Raw genomic sequence first — 20,710 nt, 5'->3', positions numbered from 1 at the left:
TAGGCTGGACGGGAAGAGCGGGGGAGGCCCCTTACGCAAACTACAATTCCCGGCGGGGAGCGCGGTGAAGGGGGGTGGGTTCTGAACATGGCGGCGGTGGTAGCTGCTACGGCGCTGAAGGGCCGGGGGGCGAGAAATGCCCGCGTCCTCCGGGGTAAGGAGAGGGACCCCGGGGAGGGCCGGACTGCAGGGGGCACCCTTTTACTCACATCCCGCTCGGGGATAGCAGGAGGTCAGGGCTGTCGATTACTGCCCGCACCCCTCTGCAGGATCTTAAAGAGTCTGGGAGCTAAAAGATGCTCTCTAGAGGTCACCCAGTCCATCCCTTAGCCTTCCCGTTACACGACACCTCTGGGGTCTTGCAGCGAAAGGGAGCCCCAAGGAAGCCTTTTAGACTCCCGTGCTCCAGGTGTTTCACACTCACCGCAGTGCAGAGGAAAGAGCCCTGGGCTTCTGGAGGCTTGGGTTCTAGCCCCGGATAATTAGCAGTTTGACCTTGGGCGAAGCAGTTCGTCTCTTGGGGCTTCAGTTTCCTCTTCTATAAAATGAGGGGATAGAGTAGACTACCTTTAAGCTCCCTTCCAGTACTAACATTCTGCAGTTTGAAAACCATTTCTCGGATTTCCTTCATACGTCTCAATGTGAGCCCCACTGCAGTCCTTCACATCCTGTCGTCTGATGAGATGAAGAACAGCGAAGCTCGCTCTCCTGGCACCAGGGTGATGAGCCCGCAGTGACGTGGAAGTGGCTTTCAAAGGTGCCACCTCGATGGCGATTTTCCCATTTCCCTCTGGACTTTCCCTGGTACTTGTTACTCCAAACTGCAGTCACTCCCCTTCCTCAGATCTCAGCCATTCCTTCCCCGGGCTTTCTTCTCACCTTCTCTTACCTACCTTCCTTGCCTCCATCCACAGGGATTCTCTCAGGAGCCACAGCTAACAAGGCTTCCCAGAACAGGACCCGGGCACTGCAAAGCCACAGCTCCCCAGAGTGCAAGGAGGAGCCTGAGCCCCTATCCCCTGCACTGGAATACATTCCCAGAAAGAGGGGCAAGAACCCAATGAAAGCTGTGGGACTAGCCTGGTGAGTTTTAACTAACCCTTTGCCCACCAGTGGGGAGTGGCATCAGGGGAGGGTGGAACCCAGAAACTTCTCCAAGTTTCAGGTGGTGAGCTGAATCCAAGGTTGCGGAGACCGGATTGCTGGGTGTGAGGACTGGAATCTCAGAGGACTGGGGCAGGGGAGGGAGTTGGGAAAGTATGTGAAATTGGAGAGATAGTGGGTTTTCTGTGGAGTGAGCTGAGCTAATCTGATTCATATTTGGGTCCCTGGCCTCATCCTCTCTTTTGGGAGCTTGGGGCAAGACCCAATTGAGATTTTAATGGAGATTTAATTGAGATCACGCGAGATTATATTAGTTGTATAGTAGTAGCACCTACAAGGTGTTCAGTGCATTGTTATTTGAATCTGACTCTGATCTTAATACGTATTATTGATCAATATTAAAAGAAAAAAGGGGGAAATTAACATTTTTTCCAGCACCTAAGGTGTGCCAGTACTTTATCACGTAATGTTTTAGTCTTTCTGAGATAAATAGGACATCCCCATTTTACAGAGGAGGGAACTGAGGCTCAGAGCTGGATTCTCACCAGGTCTTGTGACTCCATGACCTTTCCCCACACTGAAGTGCCTCCCACGTAGCAGTTACTCAGATTAAGAAGGGGAGTCTGGGAGGGGGTATGGGGTGGTTTAGGCAGAGGGAATCTTTGCCAGGACTTGGAGAGGGAAAGAGGATGGGCTGTCTGGAAAATCTTGCACAGTTGCTACAGCAGGAGATGGCAGGGCTCATGCTGAGGAGTGTCAGGCTAAAGGGGAAAGGAATGACGAGGTGGGCAGAGACCCAACCACACTGGCCCTTTTGTGCCGTGCCTAGGAGTTTGAACTTGGCCAGGAAGTGATAAGAGAGCTATTACGGGGTTTTGAGCAGGGCAGCGACAGGATCTGATTCGAGGGGGACCCTCCAGCAGCCAGCACAGAGGCTGAATAGATGCGAGTGGTATTGCAGTGTTCGTGCAATTGGTGAGGCTGGAATGAGATTCTCCCCAGCTCCTCTGGCTCAGGCTTGGCCCCTCCCCAAACCCCGTGCACATCTCCCCACCCCTAGGGCCATCGGCTTCCCCTGTGGTATCCTCCTCTTCATCCTCACCAAGCGGGAAGTGGACAAGGACCGTTTGAAGCAGATGAAGGCTCGGCAGAACATGCGGGCATCCAACACGGGCGAGTATGAGAGCCAGAGGTTCAGGGCCTCCTCCCATCATGCCCCGACTCCTGAAGATGGGTCCCCGGGTGCAGTGGTGAGGAACACTGCCACTCTCCCCTAGACTGTATTGATTGTGGTCTCCAGACTGTCAATTCCTTTCTGGTTTTTGCCTCTGAGGCCCACCAGAGGGCGCATGAAGCCCAGGCTGCTGCCAGCCCCATCCCTCCCAAGAAACCAGCCAAAGGCAAATAAAGTTACTGAGTGTTTGAGTGGAAAGGAACCAGGACTGGGTTTGTGAGTCCCTTGGGATGGGAGGGGCAGAGTGTGGGGTTGGTTACTCATGTGTGCTCCCTCTCACAGAAGCCTCAGTGTTCCAGGCTGAATGGTTGGGGAAACCACAGAGACTTAAGTACAAGCCTAGGCTCAGGCCCTGGGGACCAAGCCCTCAGAGCTGCTGGCCAGGAGGGTGGGGTTCCATTCAGCCTAAACAAATAATAAAGAGAATCAAAGAAGGCGTTCAGGGTGTGGAGGTTAAAAAAGCACTTAATCCTCTTGGCTGTGTCCAAATGACTCAACCTCTCTGGGCCTCAGTTTCCTTGTTCGTTACGAGGGATTGAACTAGTGATTTCTAAGGCAGGAGTTCTAAACCTGAACGTTGTGGTCCATCCCCACCCCACGCCCCATATGTGAAATCGTGTGTACACATAGTTTTGAGGGGAAGAGAATTCATGGCTCTCATGCACTTTTGTAAAGGGTCCGTGGTGCAGAAAAGGTCATGTGCAATGGCTCTGAGCGGCCCCTGCCAGACCTGGGGTTGAGGGTTGAGCCATCCATCACCAGGAAGCGCTGGGACAAAGTAGACTTGGTTATCGTAGAAAAGGTAAACGATACAAGCCAGAACGCAAAGCTAGGATGCGGACGCATTGGGCAGAGCCAGACAAGTTCTCCCAGAGCTGATGACACCTTAAAGTGAAGAAAACCAGAGCCAAACAGGGTTTTACCTTCTAAACGTTAAACTTTATTACATTTCTGGTTATGTCCTTTTTGGGGATATATTTAGGACCAAATACTTAATAGAGGAGCCCTAATTATACCCTTGGGCTGACTGGGTCTCCGCCCCAGCCCATAGAGTGACCCTTGTCCCCCTTCCCCATTCCAGCTTGAGGCACTTGATGTCATGAAGAAAGCGGTAGCTGGCTGGAGAGACGGGGCCCAAGTCTTAAATCCCCCAAGCGTGAGTTAACAAACTAAGAAGGGCGTCTCCTTCCTCTTGGGGCCCTCCCCGAGTTAGCAGAAGGGAAGAACCATGGGTACCACAATAAGCTTCCGTATCTCTCAGGGTGGGGGACCCCAAGGCACTTCCCCTGCCTACACCCCCGTCTCTCTTCACCCTGGTTGCTTCCTGACCACACGGCCAGGAAGTGGTGATCATACGCACCATCCCATCTCCTGACCTTTGTCCCTCACCTTCTGCTGTGAGCAGCCTGAGCACAGGAAGCAGGAGGTCCCTCTGACTAGAGATCTCAGAAGCACCAGGGAGGCCCCAGGCAGCTTTGGAGAATGGGGACCAGGTGGCCGCAGAGGGGCCTGCACTACCACCACAAGCCGTGAGGAAGCCCCGGATAGATGCTGCTCTGTACTGGCCTCTGCGCTTGGCTTTGCTCACTCTCCTCCTCCCCACCCGAAACCCAGAAGATCAGTATATATGTGCTGTCGAAAGAAGAGGCTGAATGAAGCAGGGGAGACCCACGGGCACAAACCCCCTCTACCTTCCTGAGTCAGAAGGCGCCAAGGTTGCCGAAGAAGTACAGGATAATGCCTATGAGTCCAGGAGGTGGGGGGCAAAGCTCTCTGGCTTTGCTGGGGGCTGAGAGAGGAAACAGCTCCAGCTATCAAGTCCAGAAGCCCGAGGCAGAAGTGGGAGAGGAAACCCCATCACCAGAAAGTCCCTCCTACCTCTCATATTCCATTTTAGCTATCAGATAGGCTCTTTTCATCCCTCCCCACTCCAACCCCAACTGTTAAGGATTTGGTGCCCCATAGTGGGCGGAGGGAGAATGCACATCTTTGGCCCAGTTCCTGCCAAGTCCACTAAGGGCAAGAGTGAGTTAGTCCCTAGTTCCTCCAACCCCACCAAGTACCTACACCTCCACAGCCAGAGAGGCTACCCATCCCCGGACAGAAAGGAAAATGGGCATATTACTTGAGGGGAAGGAAAGGGGTCTAGGCCCAGACCCAGATCACAGGGCCCAGCCCTCTAGGGAAAGAAAAGTCCAAGGGTAGGGCGGAACGGGAGGTGCTCCTTAATCGCGATTCCCCAGGAGCTGCAGCACAAAGGTGAAGATGTAGACAATGTCTGTGTAGATCTGCAGGGCGCCGGTGATGTAGTCCTCCGGGCTGATGGTGTACCTCCGGTTCCCCAGGACCAGCTGTGTGTCGTAAGCCAGGAACTGCAGGACAGGAAGCCACACATGAGGACCCGGGGGCTCAGTGGTCAGCAGATCTGTCCTGGGAGCCTCTGGGCCATTAGATATGCTTAGGGAACACATTAACGAACAGCAGAACACGTGGTCTCTGCCATTAAAGCAGTTCACTGTCCAGAAGGGGAGACAGACACACCGTCTCCATAATACGGCCCACTGACAGTTCTCATAGCAGGTGGTGTGAACAAGAGATGACGGGAATGCCCAGAAAATCAGTGGAACCTTTGGACAGTAGGGAAAGGGAAGAGTGGCTGTGGCCCCACTCCCTGCCTCCCAAGCAGCCTACATTCACCATCCTCACAGTTCCTCCCCTCTGTCCCCTCAACTCCCCTTCCTAGAGGGGGTGGGGTCTCACCAAAGTGAAGCAAATGGCCCCCAAAGCAGCATAGAGCATGTGCAGCCAGTAAACCTGGGAAGAAAGGACAGGGATGGCATTAGAAACCTTAGCATAGCTTGGACTGAGGCAGGCCCTCAGGACCATCCTCCCCCCCTGGATGTCTGGCCAAGTGCGAAGATCCAGGAAGCTAGCTACGTGAAAGGACTACTTCTACCTTCCAGATCCCGGGAGAAGTTAAGAATAGTAACATATATGGTAGAGAAAACAGAGGCCATTGTCCAATGCCCATATAAAACCAATCACAGCATCCTTTAGCCTAGCCAGTCTCCAAAGTTAGTCAAGGTACAGAGGCGTCCACTACGCTCTGGAAGAAAGAAAATGGTTGAGTTCTAGCTCTGGGAGGGGCAGACCCAGGCATGCACCGCTTGAAGAGCACCATCACCTTCACCCTAGTCATGGTCAGCCTTCAATAGACCGTGCTCCTGCAGCCCAGCCTGGGAGGGACAGACTAAAGGAGAGGGCTGGGAGGGAAGCCCCCCAGCCACCCTGATAAACAGCGGAGTCAGGGAGCACCCCCAGGGCAGCCCTGCTCAACAGCCCTCCAGGGGCCTGTCCACAGAAGGGCAGGGCCAGCCATGGTCAAGTGGGCAGGCGGCCCTCCCATTCATGTGCTTCCCCTTTCAGCACTGTTCTCCCCTCCCCGCCACGAAGCTCCCCTCAGCCTAGGGGCCTCACACGCTGCCCCTCCCGCTGACTGGAATAAAAGAAGAGTTAGATGCAGTGATCGCTAAGGTCTCTTCCACCCAAGCCCATCTTCTCGGTCCTCTGGGTGCCTCTGGCAACCTGCCTCTGAGAACCTGGTCTCAGCTGTCAGATCTAACCACTGCTTCCCAGAGGAATCCCATGATGCTGTCCAGGGCCTCAGGTGCTACGGCTCCCAGGACCTGCCATTTCCAAAGATACCCCAATCCAGAGGATGACGCTTCAGCGTGGGTGCCTTTGCCAGCCAGTCGAGAGGTTCTAGAAGCCAGAGGCCTGTGGGGCCTGCTACACCACCATATACAGAAAGTCTGCCCTGGGCACTGGGTTCAGTGACTCCGGCTCTCCTGGGACACTCACATATTGGAAGGACAGCACAATGGCACTGACAATGCCAGTCACCATCATCACAATCCCCAGGACACAGAAGAGGCCTGTGCACGAGGTGAAGTCCACCTGCCAGGAAGAGAGGGGGAGGCACGTGTCAGACGGGCCACCTGGCCCAGCCAGCCAGGCCCTCCCTCTTCCTCCAGGGAGTCCCAGTGCTGCCTCCTGGGGGCCATGGGAGTGACCGTGACATTCTAAGGACAGACATAGGAAGCAGTTTTGTGGATGTAGTTGTGAAGGGAAGGGGATTAAGGCCTCTGAGAGAAATGCCTGGCATAGGGGTGTGGGCCCTTCCAGGCCTGCTCATGTGCCAAGCCCGGAAGGCCAGGTCTGTATAAAACAGGGGGATGGGGTGGCCAGGGAAGGGCCCTCCGGTGCCCTCACCTTGGTCTGGAAGCAGAAGATGGTGACTGAAATGGACACCACAGCAGTGATGATCATTGCAATGATGACGGCTTTGGTGTCATACACACTGCAGGGAAGGAGTTGAGAGAGGCCAGAGGCATATGCCACACACGAATGACTCCAAAACTACTACTTCTGGAAGCATTGTGCCCAGAATCCACCCATATAGGTGGCTGCCAGCCCAGAGATGCCCCACGCTCCCCTATAAAACACACCACCGTGTAGTAACTGTCCTTGAACGTACCTGGAAATGGTGCCGGTCATGTAGCCCATGGCAAGAGTCTGAGGGAAGGACAGAGACCAGAGTGAGACACTTAAGAAGAGAGCCGGAGCCCCGGAGGCACGGCCAGGAGGGTTTGCCAGAGCTGGCGATACGTGTGACTGAGTAGGAAAGCCCGGGGAGACCAAGGGCAGGGGTCAGGGTAAGGTCGGGGAGAGAGCTAGGGACATCTTCCACCACGGCCTTCCACCATCCCTTCCCTGGGACCAGCCCTCCCTCACCATCTCCACACCCTGGACCTTTCTAGACTCACAAAGAGGGTCAGCAGGATAAGGTTCCATGGGAAACGGCGTCTGAAGGAAAGAAACCATAGTTAAGTGGTGTGGGGCCGACCAGGTCTCAGAGGCTCCATTAGCAGAAGGAGACTCTTGGCTTATGTGCCTGGAGAATTAGGCCTGGACTTGGGGGAGGCGAGGCTGGCATGGCCCTTGATACCTGCTCAGGTGTCTGTGCAGGGACAAGAGGGACAATAGGACAGACCTGGGCTGTGGAGCCTGGGCTGTGGATTTGTTTGCAGCTCTCTGACTACCTGTGTGACTGTGAGAAAGTTCCTCGGCCTCTCTGAGCCTTGGGTTCTTCCTATTTGTTAAATAGTTTAAGTGCTACACATCTTGCAGGGTAGCTGTAAGAATAACAGCTAGATAGCTAAATAGATCCCACACACGGCAGGCACTCTGCACACAGCCGAACGATAGCCACCACCATCATCATCATCACTGCCGGTACGTCTCCACTTAGCTGCTCTAAGGAATCCCCTTTCTGTGCAAAACAGCCCCACACCCCCATCCCTTCCCACTGTCTAAGTCTCTGGGACTCACCTGGGTCCCTCGCAGCAGGCAAGGGTCAGGTACGTGGCCAGGAACACAGCACTGGGGAGAAGAGACAGGGAAGTAGTCTCCAGACCCCCTCTGCCCCTTGGCCCCCTCCCGGCCCAGCCTGGCGGCACTCACCACACCGGCAGGCTGGAGGTCCAGAGAGCTATCTAGAAGTGTGAGGGGAAGCTACCCAGCCAGGGGCACTGAGGACATCTGTAACGGGGGGTTTGGCCAGGGAGGAGGCTGCCAGAACACGGGGATGGTCCTGCAGGACGCACGTCGACACCAGTCCCCCACCCCCGGCTCTCAGGAGTTCCGTGATGCTTACACTCAGTGGCACACACCCCACTTCCCAGCACAGCTGGGAGGTCCCCTCTCCAAAAGGATCTGATCCCTGCCCCGAAAAGCTGGTCAGCTGCCACCCCTCCTCTCCTGGCCCCCGTGCAGGGAGCAGCACAGACTCACTAGGATGCGTAGTAGACGGCCAGGTTTGCCCTCACGAACTCGCTGACGGGCTTCCTGTGGAGCAGGGGGGACAAGAGAGGAGTCACACCACGCTTGTCTGCCTCCCTGCCGAGGCCCTGCCCCCTCTTCTCTAATCGCCCACATCCCAGCTCCTCTTCCAGTCCCTCTGAGTTGAGGGCCCACCCCAAGCCACACTCCCAGCAGGTGACCCAGAGCCCAGGACCCCAGAGCTACTTCCCAGCGGTGCAGAGAGGCCTAGAGACTCACACAAAGGTGAAGATAGCGATGATGGCCACCGTGATGAGCAGCTGGATGGAGATGATGGTGTAAACCTGGAACACAGGCAGTGGTGGGGAGCACGGTCACCACCCTGCACTCCTGGACTCTCCCCAGGAAGCAGCCGGGCCCTGAGACCAAGGAGCCCCAAAGACCTTACCACCCTAGCCCTGGCCCCTCTTTCAGAGCAAGGGAGGAGTCTCCTGCCTCATTCTGAAGGATCTACTCTTACTCCTCTTCCACTTGGGAGCCTGCCCCAGCTGCAGCTTGGCAGACAGGCCGCCCCCAGTAAGGGCTCAGATGCTGTACACGCCCCCACCAGGGCTGACCCCCACCCCCCACTGCCCCCTGTCCTCTCCCCCTCCCTGCCCAGCACCTGGCCTGCACTGTCACTCACTGCCCTACCTCTGCCCCCTGCCTCACCGCACTCCCAGGTTCAGCATCCGCGCCTGCAGCGGTTCAGCCTGACATTGGTCAGGTATCTGTCCACCCTGAGCAGGTGCTGGGCAGACGTGAGACGTGGGGGCAGGGGCTGTGAGCTAGTGCAATCAGTTCTGGCTTCAAGTTGCTCCCGTCTAACAGGAGAAGGAAGCTTGCAGGGGGCAGAACACTTCAGCAGAAGCTGCCCAGATTTTCCCAGATTGAATCTGCCCCCCAAAACAAGGTCAAGGAACAGAGGAACAAAAGGTGGGCGAACACAGGTTAGAGGAACTGGGGTCCCCTTTGAGGAGAGTGCAGGGCTAGAGAGGACCCAGAAGGCAGCAGCACCTGTGCGTGGAAACGAGTGTCCCCCGGCTCCGTTCCCCCAGCCCCAGGGGCCCAGGTTCACCAGCCTCCCAACCCATATCTCACCTTTTGGATGAAGGCGTGTCGGACTTTCCTGTCACCCCACTCTCCAGATTCGAAGTTGTCACTCACAGCTCTCTCCTCCCCATCATAGCCCTGGCCTGAGCCTGGGGACAGATCACATATGACCAACTGGGGACCTGGGACGTGTGGCCTCGATCCCCAAGCCTCCACGGCACTATCTCACAGTCTCAGGTATCTCCAGCCAAAAGACATGTGTTACAACTCAGGAACTCCCCAGCCAGGTGCTCTAGGTACCTTCCACGTGACCAGAGCTGGTACCACAGGGAGCAGCGTACCCCTGGCCAAAGGGGGCTTAGGTGTGACCACTCCGTCAGCATGTATTTACTGAGGGGTGTGAACACCTGTGGTCACTGCCATCAAGGGGACACGACCTCATGAGGAATCTAGGCAAGCGCGGGGCAGAGGGGCTGGTGGAGTCAGAGCGGGGACTCGGGGGTGGAAGGAGGAAAAGGAAGATAGAAACAGCGCACGTGTGTGGAGGATGGAGAACCGAGTGTGCAGACTGATCTACATCAGGCAAACATTAGGACTCGGGGAAAACAGAAATATCAGGGGTGTGCGTGCACAGGACGAGGCGTGACCATAAATGTGACTGATGTACCAATATTCACACCAGAACACGTACGGCCAGATGACAGCTGGCTGTGCTCCAGGATTCCAGAGATGCTGCAGGGGCTCAACACATTCTTTGAATGCCTCTTTGGGAGCTGCTTTCAAAATCCGCATGTGAGCCACACAGGAAAATCTCACCACATTCTAATCTCATCTCATTTCTGACCAAATTTACCAGCCATGATGTTTATCAAGCATCCAAACGACTTCTGGATGTTGGCGAAAATCAGATGCTACCTTAAGAGATGAGGATTTGTCAGCACCGAGAATATTAAAAAAAAAAAAAAGTGCTTTGGGTTCCAAAGGCAGCTCCTAAGGAAGTGGGGAGTGTAGGTGGGATGGCAGCTGCCTCGCTGGGCAACGGAAGCGGCCTCCTGGGGTCGCAGCTCTGAAGGAATTAATTACTTCACCAGCCACTTTCTCATCTGATGTGTAAGTTCTGGTGTGTGTCTTACGGACCCAGTCTCCTTTCTGAATAAAGGGGCTGGCAGGTGGTCCGCGGGGCTAGGAGCTGAAGGAAAAAGCAGGGAGGTAACAAAGATGGGGAAACAGAAGGAGAGAGCTAAAGAGAAGATTGAAAAAAGGGATAAAGGAAGTTGAGAAGGAAGGAAGGGAAGTAGCTTCAGTGCTATGAGTATTGCCTCCTCCCACCCACCCCCACTGCCCTTCAGGGACTCACCATAGTTCATGGGCGTCGGGTGGATGGGGGGCATAGGCTGTGGGTAGCCAGCAGGGTGACCGTAGCCAGGCTGTGGGTAGGCAGGGTACCCACCAGGCAGGACAGATGGCTGCCCGTAGACCCCCGGGGGCAGAGCGTCAGGGTACAGGGGGTTGCGGTCCTCATACGGAGGGGGGGCACTGGGGTGGGACATGGTGGCTCACGGGCTGAGGGGAGACCCCAGCTGCTGGGACCTGAAAGAAAGACGAGAGAAGCAGTCATGAGTGCCCAGGCCCCGCTCACTCAGCCCCAATCCAGCCTGCCTCTGTGGAGAGGAAAGCCTCAGACTTCCTCTCCCCATCACAGCGCATCATTTCCTGCCCACAGGCCACCGTCCCCATCCCCCCAGTACCACCCACCCCACCAGCTCAGCCCCTGCCCCTCTGCCTTCACGCCAGCCCTTTCTGTGTAGCCTCCTGCCACAGGAAGGCGGAAGACGGGGATTTGGTGCGGGAGCCCGAAGCAGTCGCTGGGCATCAGTGGTGTGAGAGCAGCGGGCCTGGGAACCACACCGCCCCCACCCCTGTGCTCACTTAAGAAGGCCTTCCAGTGACCAGGGAAGAAGCCCAATGGCCCCAGCAAAGCCACGGGTGAGTCACAGGGCCAGCTGGGACCCACTGAAGGGGCCAGCCCAGCACCCACAGCAGCTGGCAGGAGCTCCCGGCCTGAAAGGCAGCGCTGGGGGAGAGCCAAGGCCCAAAGCTGAAGACAACAAGCTAGCCCCAGGCTGGAGCTGCCAGGCCCGGAGGAGGAGGGCCAACCGTGGCAGGCTGAGTCAGGGGCCACCCGAGAGGCCTGAGCAAGTGGGTGCACGGGGATGGCCCCTGGGGGTTGGGAGGCTGCGCAGAAAAGCAGGCCAGAGACAGGACTTTCTGGTTCCTTCAAATAAGAGCCAAGGAGCGTCAGGCATGCGACAGCCTGTGGCTGCCACCACTCTCTTCGTGGCCTTGCCAGGGAGTGGGGTGCCAGGGAGTGCAGGGCCCCGAAGCCCCCGGGAGGGGGAGACACACGTTTCGAAAGCCAAGGTGTCCCTGTGATCGAAAGCCAGGTGTCCCTGTGATTCCTGCCTGTTTGCCCCCCCCCCACCCGCCCGGGTTGGCGGCCAGGATAGGAGAGAGCGCGGAGGAGTCACGCCAGATCCAGCCAGTGCCTTCTCTGCGGGAGGAGAGCCCCACAGCCAGGGGAGGGCTGAGGAATGAGGAGAAGGGAACCCCAGAAACAGAGCCCAAAGGGACCCCAAAGTTGTACAGCCCCAGATGCTCAACTCCACTAAGGGAATCCAGGCCCAGAACAGTGAAGTGACTCCCAAGATCACAGAACTAGCAAGTGAATGGCACAACCAGCACCGAGGTAGGCTGAAGGTCCTGGGTAGGCGTCCTCTATATTATGCTGTGCTCTCTAGGCCCTCTTATGCCAAATAAATGGCCTTGGGGCCTGGTGTTCCCCTCTGAGGTGGCAGAGATGAAGACTTGGGAAGAGCTAAGGAGGAGGTTCCTGGAAGGGCCCTAAGCCCTGAGAGAATCTGGGCCCCTTCACAGGGCCACCACCGGCCCCTAGAGTGTCTCCCAAGGGAAGAACTTCAGGACCGCGCAGGGAGAAAGCACGCCCAGATCGAGGTCAGCAGACATCCCAGAGCTCTGCCAGGAGGGCGGGAGAACTGGCCTCTCTTTTGAGGGCTCCCTGCAGAGTGCAGGCAGCAGATAAAGGATTGTCTTAACTCTTCTCTCTCGACTGGGATAACACAGAGAGGGGAAGGTAGCAGGGAGGGGCGGGGAGGAGGGCTCGAATAACAGCCCAAGTCAATGAGTTATTCTGAAGAAGGCTGTTCTCCATCTTCCCAGAGTGAATGGACCAGAACATCAAGAATGTGTCAGGTCAGAAATAAGAAAACCTTCCCAACAGTGAGGGTGTGACACGGCCATGGCGGAAGGCCCTGCATGGTGGGGTAGAGCACCCTGAGGAAACAGGGAGCGGAGAACGGGGAGACCCAACACTGAGTGGTGTGAGTTTAAGAAACAGGCATAGTAAGTGTTTTTGAAAGTATTTTGGGTTTGTCAGGGTAGGATAACATTCATGAGCAGTTATAATACCTGCATCCCCTTAATAGACTTTTTTTAAAAAGGAAGGGAGAGAAACTGGACTCTCCTGCCCTGGGGCAAGAGGCTCCTTCTTCCGACAGCGCCCTCCCCCCCTCCCCTTCCAAACACCCCCCTTAACTCCACCGGGAGGACAGCATCCTGTCTGCGGGAAGCAGCACGGGTGGGCCACCTGTGGAGTAGGGTTATCTATCGTTACTGTCGTGGGCCCAGCTGACAACAGGCTAAACACGGCAGGCGAGACACTGGCAGTAAAGACCCTGTGGTCGGAGGCCCCAGCCGAGTCACTTGACAGTGATGTCACCATGACCTGGTCCTGTCGGCTCCTCAGGGCGCACCTCTGTGAAATGAGGTGAGTGACCCAGATGATCTCTGAGCTCATTTCCAGCGCTAACGGACTGGGACTTATCTGACAAACCCAGTTACCCGCGCGGGGCCTGCCCTTTGCCCCGCCAGCCAGATGCTCCACCCGCCAAGCCGGGCAGACAGGTCCCTCCCCAAACCAGAGGGTGAATCAGGGAGCTCGAGGCCGGCCTTGGGTAGGCCACCAGGACTCTGGGGTTCCGGTCCAGCACAGTGGGCCGCTGACTCATGAAACCGCCCTCTGCCCTCCCTTGCCCCTCCCTGTGACGCTTCTCTTTTCAGAGGAACTCACCAGTAGACCTCTCCGCAGGGAACACAGAAGCTCACAGTCCAGTTCTCTGCAGGCTTAGCCACCAGCCCGTGCTCACCAGAGACCGGCACTGACCACTTTACCTCACTATGCATCAGTTTCTCCATCTGGAAAGTGGGTTTAACACTATACCAGAGTTGTTATAAAAATTAAATGAGAAAATCTATGTAGAGCACTTAAAATAGTGCCTATCTTTAGTTATTATTTCATTAAATCCTTATGATAGCCCAACAGGGTGGATATGTTGTTATCCCTTTTTACAATAAAGAAATAGAGGCTTAGGAGAATTAAGTCACTTGCCCAAGGTTACTTAGCTAGGGTGTGATGAAGTCGGTCAGCTCCAGACCGACTCCAGGGCTCTTAATGTCTCTGCTCTCATCCTCGTTTGGACACCCTGCCTATCCGAACTTCACATCACTTCTCAAAGCTTCCCATCTCAGACCCTCTACTGACAAAAGAACGCTCACACAGCAAGTGGACGCTGAACCATTCAGCCCATTCCATCATCCCCGTGGTCCGCAAACCCTGTGCAACCACCAGGAGGAGAGAGAGTGGTCAGAGATGGAGATTCTTAAAGGTCAGCACTGAAAGGAAACTCACTCATCTAAGGCAAGCTGACCCCTCCCTTTACCAGGAGCCAGCCACAGTGCAGGAGGAGGTAGAGTGACCTGTCCCTGGCCACAAAGTGGGGCCCGGGGCCAGGACTACATCCCAGCTCTCTGGTGTAGAGACCTGTGCGCCGGAGATGGAGAGAGTGTTCAGGCCAGTCAGGGGAGTAGCTAAGCTCAGTCACACTCCCCTCCGAGCTGAGGGGCAGGAACCTCAGGCCCAGGGCTGCCAGCATTGGTAGCTTCTGAGCCTTCTCCCTGGCCACGGCCTGACCTACATGGAGCGCTGGCCACTTCCACGTCATTAAGGCCTCAGCTAGGGATGAGGTTTGGGCCTGGCACGTGACTAGGTAGTAGGGAAAGGGAGAAGTGGTCGGTATTTACTTTCATGACTATGACTAAAGGTGGGAACCGCAGGAGAATGTGGCGTCCAAAGGGAAGGAGGGTAAAGAGGCAGGAGAAGATACAAAGTGAGTATGATTGATACCCAGAAACTAGAAACCAGGAATCAGGGCATCTGAGTTCCGCTGGTAGCTACTGGAGGGGCTCACAGTCTCCAGGGGCCAAAAAGGACCTTTAAGTTTCCCCATCGGAAGCCTGAATTTTCCTAAAATACAGCAGACATTCGGCTTCTGTTGTTGGCATACACACTCCAACAACAGGAAGCAAGCCTGTTCCATTGCTGGCAGCTCGAATCATTACAACATTCTTCCTCCCAATGCAGTTTATCAAGACATTCAGACTCCACCCCATCCTTGTCAAGTTAGATCTAAGCTTGCTCCCCATCTCATGACCCCATTCTCATGTCCCATCAGGAAGGAGCCAGAACCTCTCCTTTCTCCTACATGACCCACAGGCCCAGCCATCGGAAGTGGGTGGGCTCAAACACAGGACTTGTTGGCTGTCAAGGATTTCAGAGGCAACCTTGGGGAAGCCACCTCCTTCCCCTGGCGCCATCTCAGTGTGGCCAGCATGCTCCCAGCCAGCTGGGGCCCAGGTTCAGGCTCCCTGGGGGGCATCTGAAGGGTTAAGGCTCTGGAATCTGCTGAGAGGAAGCTGGAGCTACTGGGGTTACAGCAAGAGGGTGCCTGTGTATGTGTGTGTGTCGGAGGGAGGGGTGGAAAGGAGCAGCTGACTGGTCCAGGCAGCCTGCCCTCCTCCCTGCCAGGAACGGGTGCCCGGAGCCAGAATGGAAAGAATAGCTCAGAGTGCGCATCTCAGGAAACCCCACCCAGCCGGCACAGCAGCGCAGCCCCTGGCCTGCTGTGACCAGGCCTCTTGTGACAGCCTCCTTCCTTCCCTTTTCCTTTACCTACCCCAACTCCCCCAGCTCTTCACTCCCCTCCAAGCAAACACTTCACCCTCCTAACCCAGCACATAGCCAGGAGGGCAGAGGAGTAAAAAGATCCACCCGGGAGTGGCTGGGCACGCCACCAGGCCTGACGCACACAGACCAAGGGGCCCAGAATCAACTTATCCTTCTGTCCGCCTGGCCTCTGCGGTCAACAGGATGATGCCGAGAGGATCTAAAAACTGAAATGTCAGAGCTGGAATGAACTTTAGAAATCATCTGGTCATTTGACAGACCAGGAAACCCCAGAGCCACGAAAGTTTCTGCCCAGCCCGTGACAGGCCCTCTTGGTCATGGGTTTGGAACTTTCATTCCCAGCCCTGCCCGCTGTCTGAGAACTCAGAGTAACAGATGCCAGCGCCCGCATTGCTGAGGCAGAGCCAGAACAAGTCCCCATCCCCCCAGTTCTCCATGCCCTCCTGCTCAGAAACGGATAAGGCTGCCAACCCATGACCTCCCTCCCACCCCGGGCTCTAACCAGGGTAGCCTCTCTCCAGTCGGAAACTGAGAAGATGGCTCCAGCCTCCAAGGAAGGGGAAGCCACCCTGGAGGGCATGGGAAGACCCAAGTACTAGGGTCCCCCCATCACCCTTCTCCAGGGGGGCAAAGCAGTGTCATCAGTGCAGGTGACCTTGGAGACCCCAGCCAAGCCAGTGGTCAGAACAGCTGGGGAGTGCAGATAAGGAAAGCAGACAGCAATAACCAGGGCTGGATGCAGCTTCAGAAACACAGCCCCATCCATCTCCTTTGTGTTTCATCTTCTCCTACCTTTTTCAGTTGAACTTCAAGATGAGGAGGGGGAAAGTCAGACAGATAATGAACAACCCACAGCAGAGAAGGGAGACAAACCCTTCCCTGCGGTGGGCAGGGAAGGAAGAGAACCACTTAGAGTAGCAAGTACCGTGTACTTACGACCGGCTACCAAGGATGTCTGCTCCTCGCAAGGGCCTTATGAGGGGCCTATCCTTATCCCTACCCTAAAGATGAGAAAACTGAAATTCGGAGAAAACCCGATCCAAGGTCCCCCAGCAGGCGAACAGCAGAGATAGGTCTGAACCCAGATCTGACGTCTGACTTCGAGTGCCCTTTGCCTTTACACCTGCCTGGAGCAACAGCCCCTGAAGCCCCCGCCAGTCACCTGTGTGAAGAGGCGAACACCAACACGCGGGGCCAGCTGACGTAGTGAAGACCGTTCTCGTTGACGCCAATTCCTTTTCCCTCGTAGAAAGCTGACCTTTGCCAGAGCCCTGGGTTAGGAGGCAGGGAGCTGAGTTCTTGTCCTGGCTCTGGTCCTGACTCCACTGTGTGAGTCAGGGCTAGCCACCGCACATCTCTGGACTCAAGTTTTCTCATCCGTAAAGCAAGCGCACTGAACCAAAAGATCAAAGTCCATTCGGACTCCAAGAGTCTCTGCTTTTGAATGAACAGCCTAACAGACCAGAGCAGAAGGCTTCAGGGCGGAATGACTTGCTTCCTAAAGAATCTCCACCGGATGTGAAAGTGGTCTGGAGGATGGCTACAGGGGCAGAGGCACAGGGCATGACCTGGGCCTGGGGGTGGCCATAACTCCCTCTCCTCCCAGACTGCCCTCTGGACCAGCATCTCCTGGGTCTCACTCACCACAGAGCCTGCAGAGAAACAGCGATACGCTGCAGAAGAGAAAGAGTACGAGGCAGGAAGGCAAGAGGTCTGGGTTCAAGTTCTAACTCTGTCACTAACTAGTTGTGAGGATCCAGGCAAATGACCTCCTTTGGCCTCCTTTTCCCCCCAAATCAGCCCACATCGGGGAAAGGAAGAGGGATTAGTTACCCGAACCAGAGAGTGGAAAGCTAGACTCAACCAGCCAGGCATTTCCCAGACTGCCCTAAAGAGCACCGCCCCAAGAGATGTTAATGGATGACCTCAGAAACAGATAAGTCTGAAAAACAAGCCATATCCCCTTTTGGAAATTTACAAGGCGCAATGGCATAGGAAGCCTCTGAGAAGTTCTGCACTGAGCAAACGTGTTCGGCTTTGTTCCTGCAACTTCCTTAAGGCTGGAACATTTGTATCAGGGCACACCTCGTTACCATCCTGTGGCACGCTGGCCAGGCCACCTTTGTTTTACAGACTGACCTCAGAATGATTCATGTCCTAAGTCCTCATATCTTGAAACACCTGTCCTCACCCCCAGCCCCTCAGAATAGTCACATTCAGTACCAGGCAGGGCCCCTCACTCTCAGAGCCGGATCCTCTGCAAGGGGCCTTCCTCTGCCCTGTCCCCACAGCCGCTATAATCTCCAAAACGGGACTCACTGCCAAGGGCTGGGGGACATCTCCAACCAGCACAGAGCCAGGAGGCTGCGATCCCTTAACATCGCCTTCATGTGATAGGAAAAAATACCAATCATTACATACGAGAATAAGGACTCATTCTCATCCTCCTCCCTGACCCTCTAGGTACCTGGCACTGTGGCCTGTGGACTTCCGGGCATCATTTCTACTTTAAAACAAGGCCCAGGTTTTGGCCTAGATCCCCAGAATCAGGGTTGGAAGATTCTTTCAAGGCCATCCCCTCCACGGCATTCCCAACAGAATACTCCAGAAAGCCCACATCAGGGTTAACCATACCGTTAGCAGAGACCTTCTCCCCAGGTTGCTGTATGAGCTTCCACTCTGGCCCTTCCAGTGTGTGTCCCTTACCTGGGGCTTCTGCTCTTTCTGAAGGGTCCAGGGTGACAAGTTTTGGGGATGGAAGCGCTCTTCCAGCTGAGCCATTCCCATGGGAGGAGGCTGAGCTGAGTCGGCTATTACCTCAGCTCATGAAGTGAGCTTCTCCCCACACCTGAGGTGTACCCTGTCATTACCTCTCTGAGGTGCCTGTTTTTACAGGTGAGACCCTGAGGTCACAGCACAAGATGACAGGAAGTCAGGGCACTTGACCCTGTGTGGTCCCACCACTACTTTCTAAGTTTTAAACTGGCTCTCTGGGTCCTCATGGCTGGAGGGGTGGGGAGAGCAGGCAGGTGAGGCGGAAGTATGGCTGCCCCCTGGCCCCTGACAAAGCAGCCCCAAGGGAGCGCTTAGCTCCGCCTGCCACCGCCGGCCAAGCCAAAGGCGCCAGCTTTGAAACCAAAGCTCACCAGTGAGATGAATATTTCAGAGCCCCAGAGAACTGGACACCCGAGGGACCTTCCATGACATCTGCCTCTGTCCCTGGTTTCCAGGCCTAACCCCCTCAACCCATGTCCAGGTTCCTCAGGGGGAACCCCAACCCCTGGATACCACACAGAGGCCACCGTGGGGTCAGAAGGGATGGTGACCCCCAGTGGACAAGAGCTGGTGCAGAACCCGCAAGATCAGGGCCGAGCCTCCCAGCACCCTTCCTCTACTGCCCCTCCCGCTGTCCCATCTCCACGGTTTTCCCCTTTCCCATTTTCCTGTTTGGTTTTTACTCCGGCCCAAAGAGGCCACGAGGAGGATAGTATTGGTACTTCCGGGTAGCTTTCTGAACCCAGTCTGAGGGCAAGTGGCTAGAAGGGTGTGGACTGAGGCAAAATCGTGGTGACAGAGGTGGCAGGTTCCCCACGCCAAGAATGGGGGCTGCTCATGGCTTCCACCCGGTCCCCAGCTCACTCAAATACTCGGTCACCTGTCTACACCAAAGCTGCCACCAGGGCGTGCAGAGCCAAGCCGAGGCCAGGCCAGGCCCTGGGCCGCCTCCCCTCCCCCTCCCACCAGCTTAAGGCCGTGACAGCCTTTATCCCACGCACAGCTGGCCACCCTGGGGCTGGCACTGTGGACACGCCCAGCGACAGATACGCGCCAGGAAGCGGGGGACAGGCCACCCTCAGACCCCGGCCCGATCGTGCCCACAACCCGCGGCTCGGCTCCCAAGGCTAAACAGGCGCCACTCGCCCGCCCGGGGCGCACAGGGAAAGAGAAACTCCAAAGGTGAGGGAGACAGAGCCCCATTCTGGCCTACCGCGCACTCGAAGAAAGTTTGGGACCCCATTCCAGCGCCGCCCCAGCCCTGGCCGAGTCCCCGCCGGCCCGCGGCCCCCCACTCCCGCCGGCCCCGGGCCCCTGGCTTGCCTGCCGCTCCCGACGGTGCGTCCGCGGGCTCCCGGTGTCGCAAGTTGGTCACCCCCTCGCAGGCCTGGACTGGACTGGTGTTCAACGCCCCGCCCCGTCGCGCCGGCCCCAGCCCGGCGCTGGGGTCCGCCCCGGTCCCGCCCGCGTCCCGCCCTGTTCGCGCTCCTCCCATGTCCCTGAGGACTTACTAGTGTCTTCGGATTTTAAGGCAGTACGTAATCATAGTTGGAAACTCAAAACTACAGGAAAAGATCACTTCTTCCCACTCCTCCCGACTCCCAGCGGCGAGCGCTTGCTTTTGACGCTTCTCTGCCTATATATATCTACGTGTTTTACTTGTTTTGTACGATGTTTTGCTTGTCGCTTTTTTTTTACTTCACATTTTTGCATGAACATTTTTCTTGTCACTAAATATTCTTCAAAAGCATAATTTTAAAGCCACAAAGTATTCTATCACACAGCTATTGCTGATTTATTAAATCGGTTTCCTACTTTTAAGGACATTTAAATTGTTTCCCATTTTTCTCATTATGAGACATAAATCAGTGATGAACATCCTTGACAATTCTATGCTTTTAAGCCAAATGTACTTTTCAAGTTTTAAACTTCAAACGTCCAGATGCAGAGATAGATGGAACTTAGAACCTCTGCCCCTGGGAACTAAGACATTGCCTGCCTGAAGTTACTTCAACCAGGAAAGCAGGTGTTTTAGAGTCAGAAATCCTGGGATGTAGATCACTACAATCAGTGCAAAACATTGTGTTGGGGGCTTTGCACCTGTAGTCTCAACCCTCACAGCCACTAATGGTAGAATGTACTAGTCATTCCATTTTACAGGCAAGGAAATAGGTTCTGGGAAGTTTTGAAACGCTGCCGGAATTTACATAGTTCCAAAGTCCATGGTTTTTTTCCATTACGCCAAGGCTGCCGGTAGATGAACGGCTTTGTTTAAGGTGCTTATCTCGTGCTAGTAGCTGCAGATCGGCACTGCGCTGAATGTCGTTCACAGCCTGTTGACACTTTTCCTTTTTGAATGGGGAGGGGTGTGACTTAACAAAACACAGCTAGAAATGAATGCGGTTGGACAACCAGGACAACCTCGGGATTCCAAACTCATCACTAAGCACTTTTCTTTACATTATTATCTCCAGCGGCCAGTCCCGCTCTTTCACAGAGCAAGGCTTAGGAAGGAGGAACCTGTGGACTTATCTGGAATCTCATTTGCATACTAAACATAAGTG

At 55.5% G+C, this 20,710-nt stretch overlaps 2 protein-coding genes across 2 annotated transcripts; one reads left to right on the top strand and one right to left on the bottom strand.

The window, feature by feature from the left end:
• Positions 1-72: 72 nt before the first annotated feature.
• On the top strand, positions 73-2,540 carry LOC132522107 (probable hydrolase PNKD). The gene is made up of 3 exons (XM_060152133.1): positions 73-154; positions 915-1,083; positions 2,165-2,540. Exons 1-3 carry the CDS (start codon positions 88-90, stop codon positions 2,379-2,381), a joined length of 453 nt encoding a protein of 150 aa, XP_060008116.1. The 5' UTR covers positions 73-87; the 3' UTR covers positions 2,382-2,540.
• A 715-nt stretch (positions 2,541-3,255) lies between these two features.
• TMBIM1 (transmembrane BAX inhibitor motif containing 1) lies at positions 3,256-18,283 on the bottom strand. Its single transcript, XM_060152132.1, is given in 13 exon segments — positions 3,256-4,710; positions 5,099-5,152; positions 6,200-6,295; positions 6,611-6,698; positions 6,876-6,913; positions 7,165-7,204; positions 7,730-7,780; positions 8,192-8,245; positions 8,459-8,523; positions 9,320-9,420; positions 10,629-10,806; positions 10,808-10,861; positions 18,006-18,283. Coding segments are annotated over 13 exon segments (1,119 nt in total). The 5' UTR covers positions 18,159-18,283; the 3' UTR covers positions 3,256-4,563.
• Positions 18,284-20,710: the final 2,427 nt, after the last annotated feature.

Source organism: Lagenorhynchus albirostris, chromosome 6, assembly GCF_949774975.1.
Source record: "Lagenorhynchus albirostris chromosome 6, mLagAlb1.1, whole genome shotgun sequence".
In the NCBI taxonomy this organism is placed as follows: Eukaryota; Metazoa; Chordata; class Mammalia; order Artiodactyla; family Delphinidae; genus Lagenorhynchus; species Lagenorhynchus albirostris.
The sequence above is the reverse complement of the archived record's forward strand: the minus strand, read 5'-3'. Positions and strand labels throughout refer to the sequence as shown.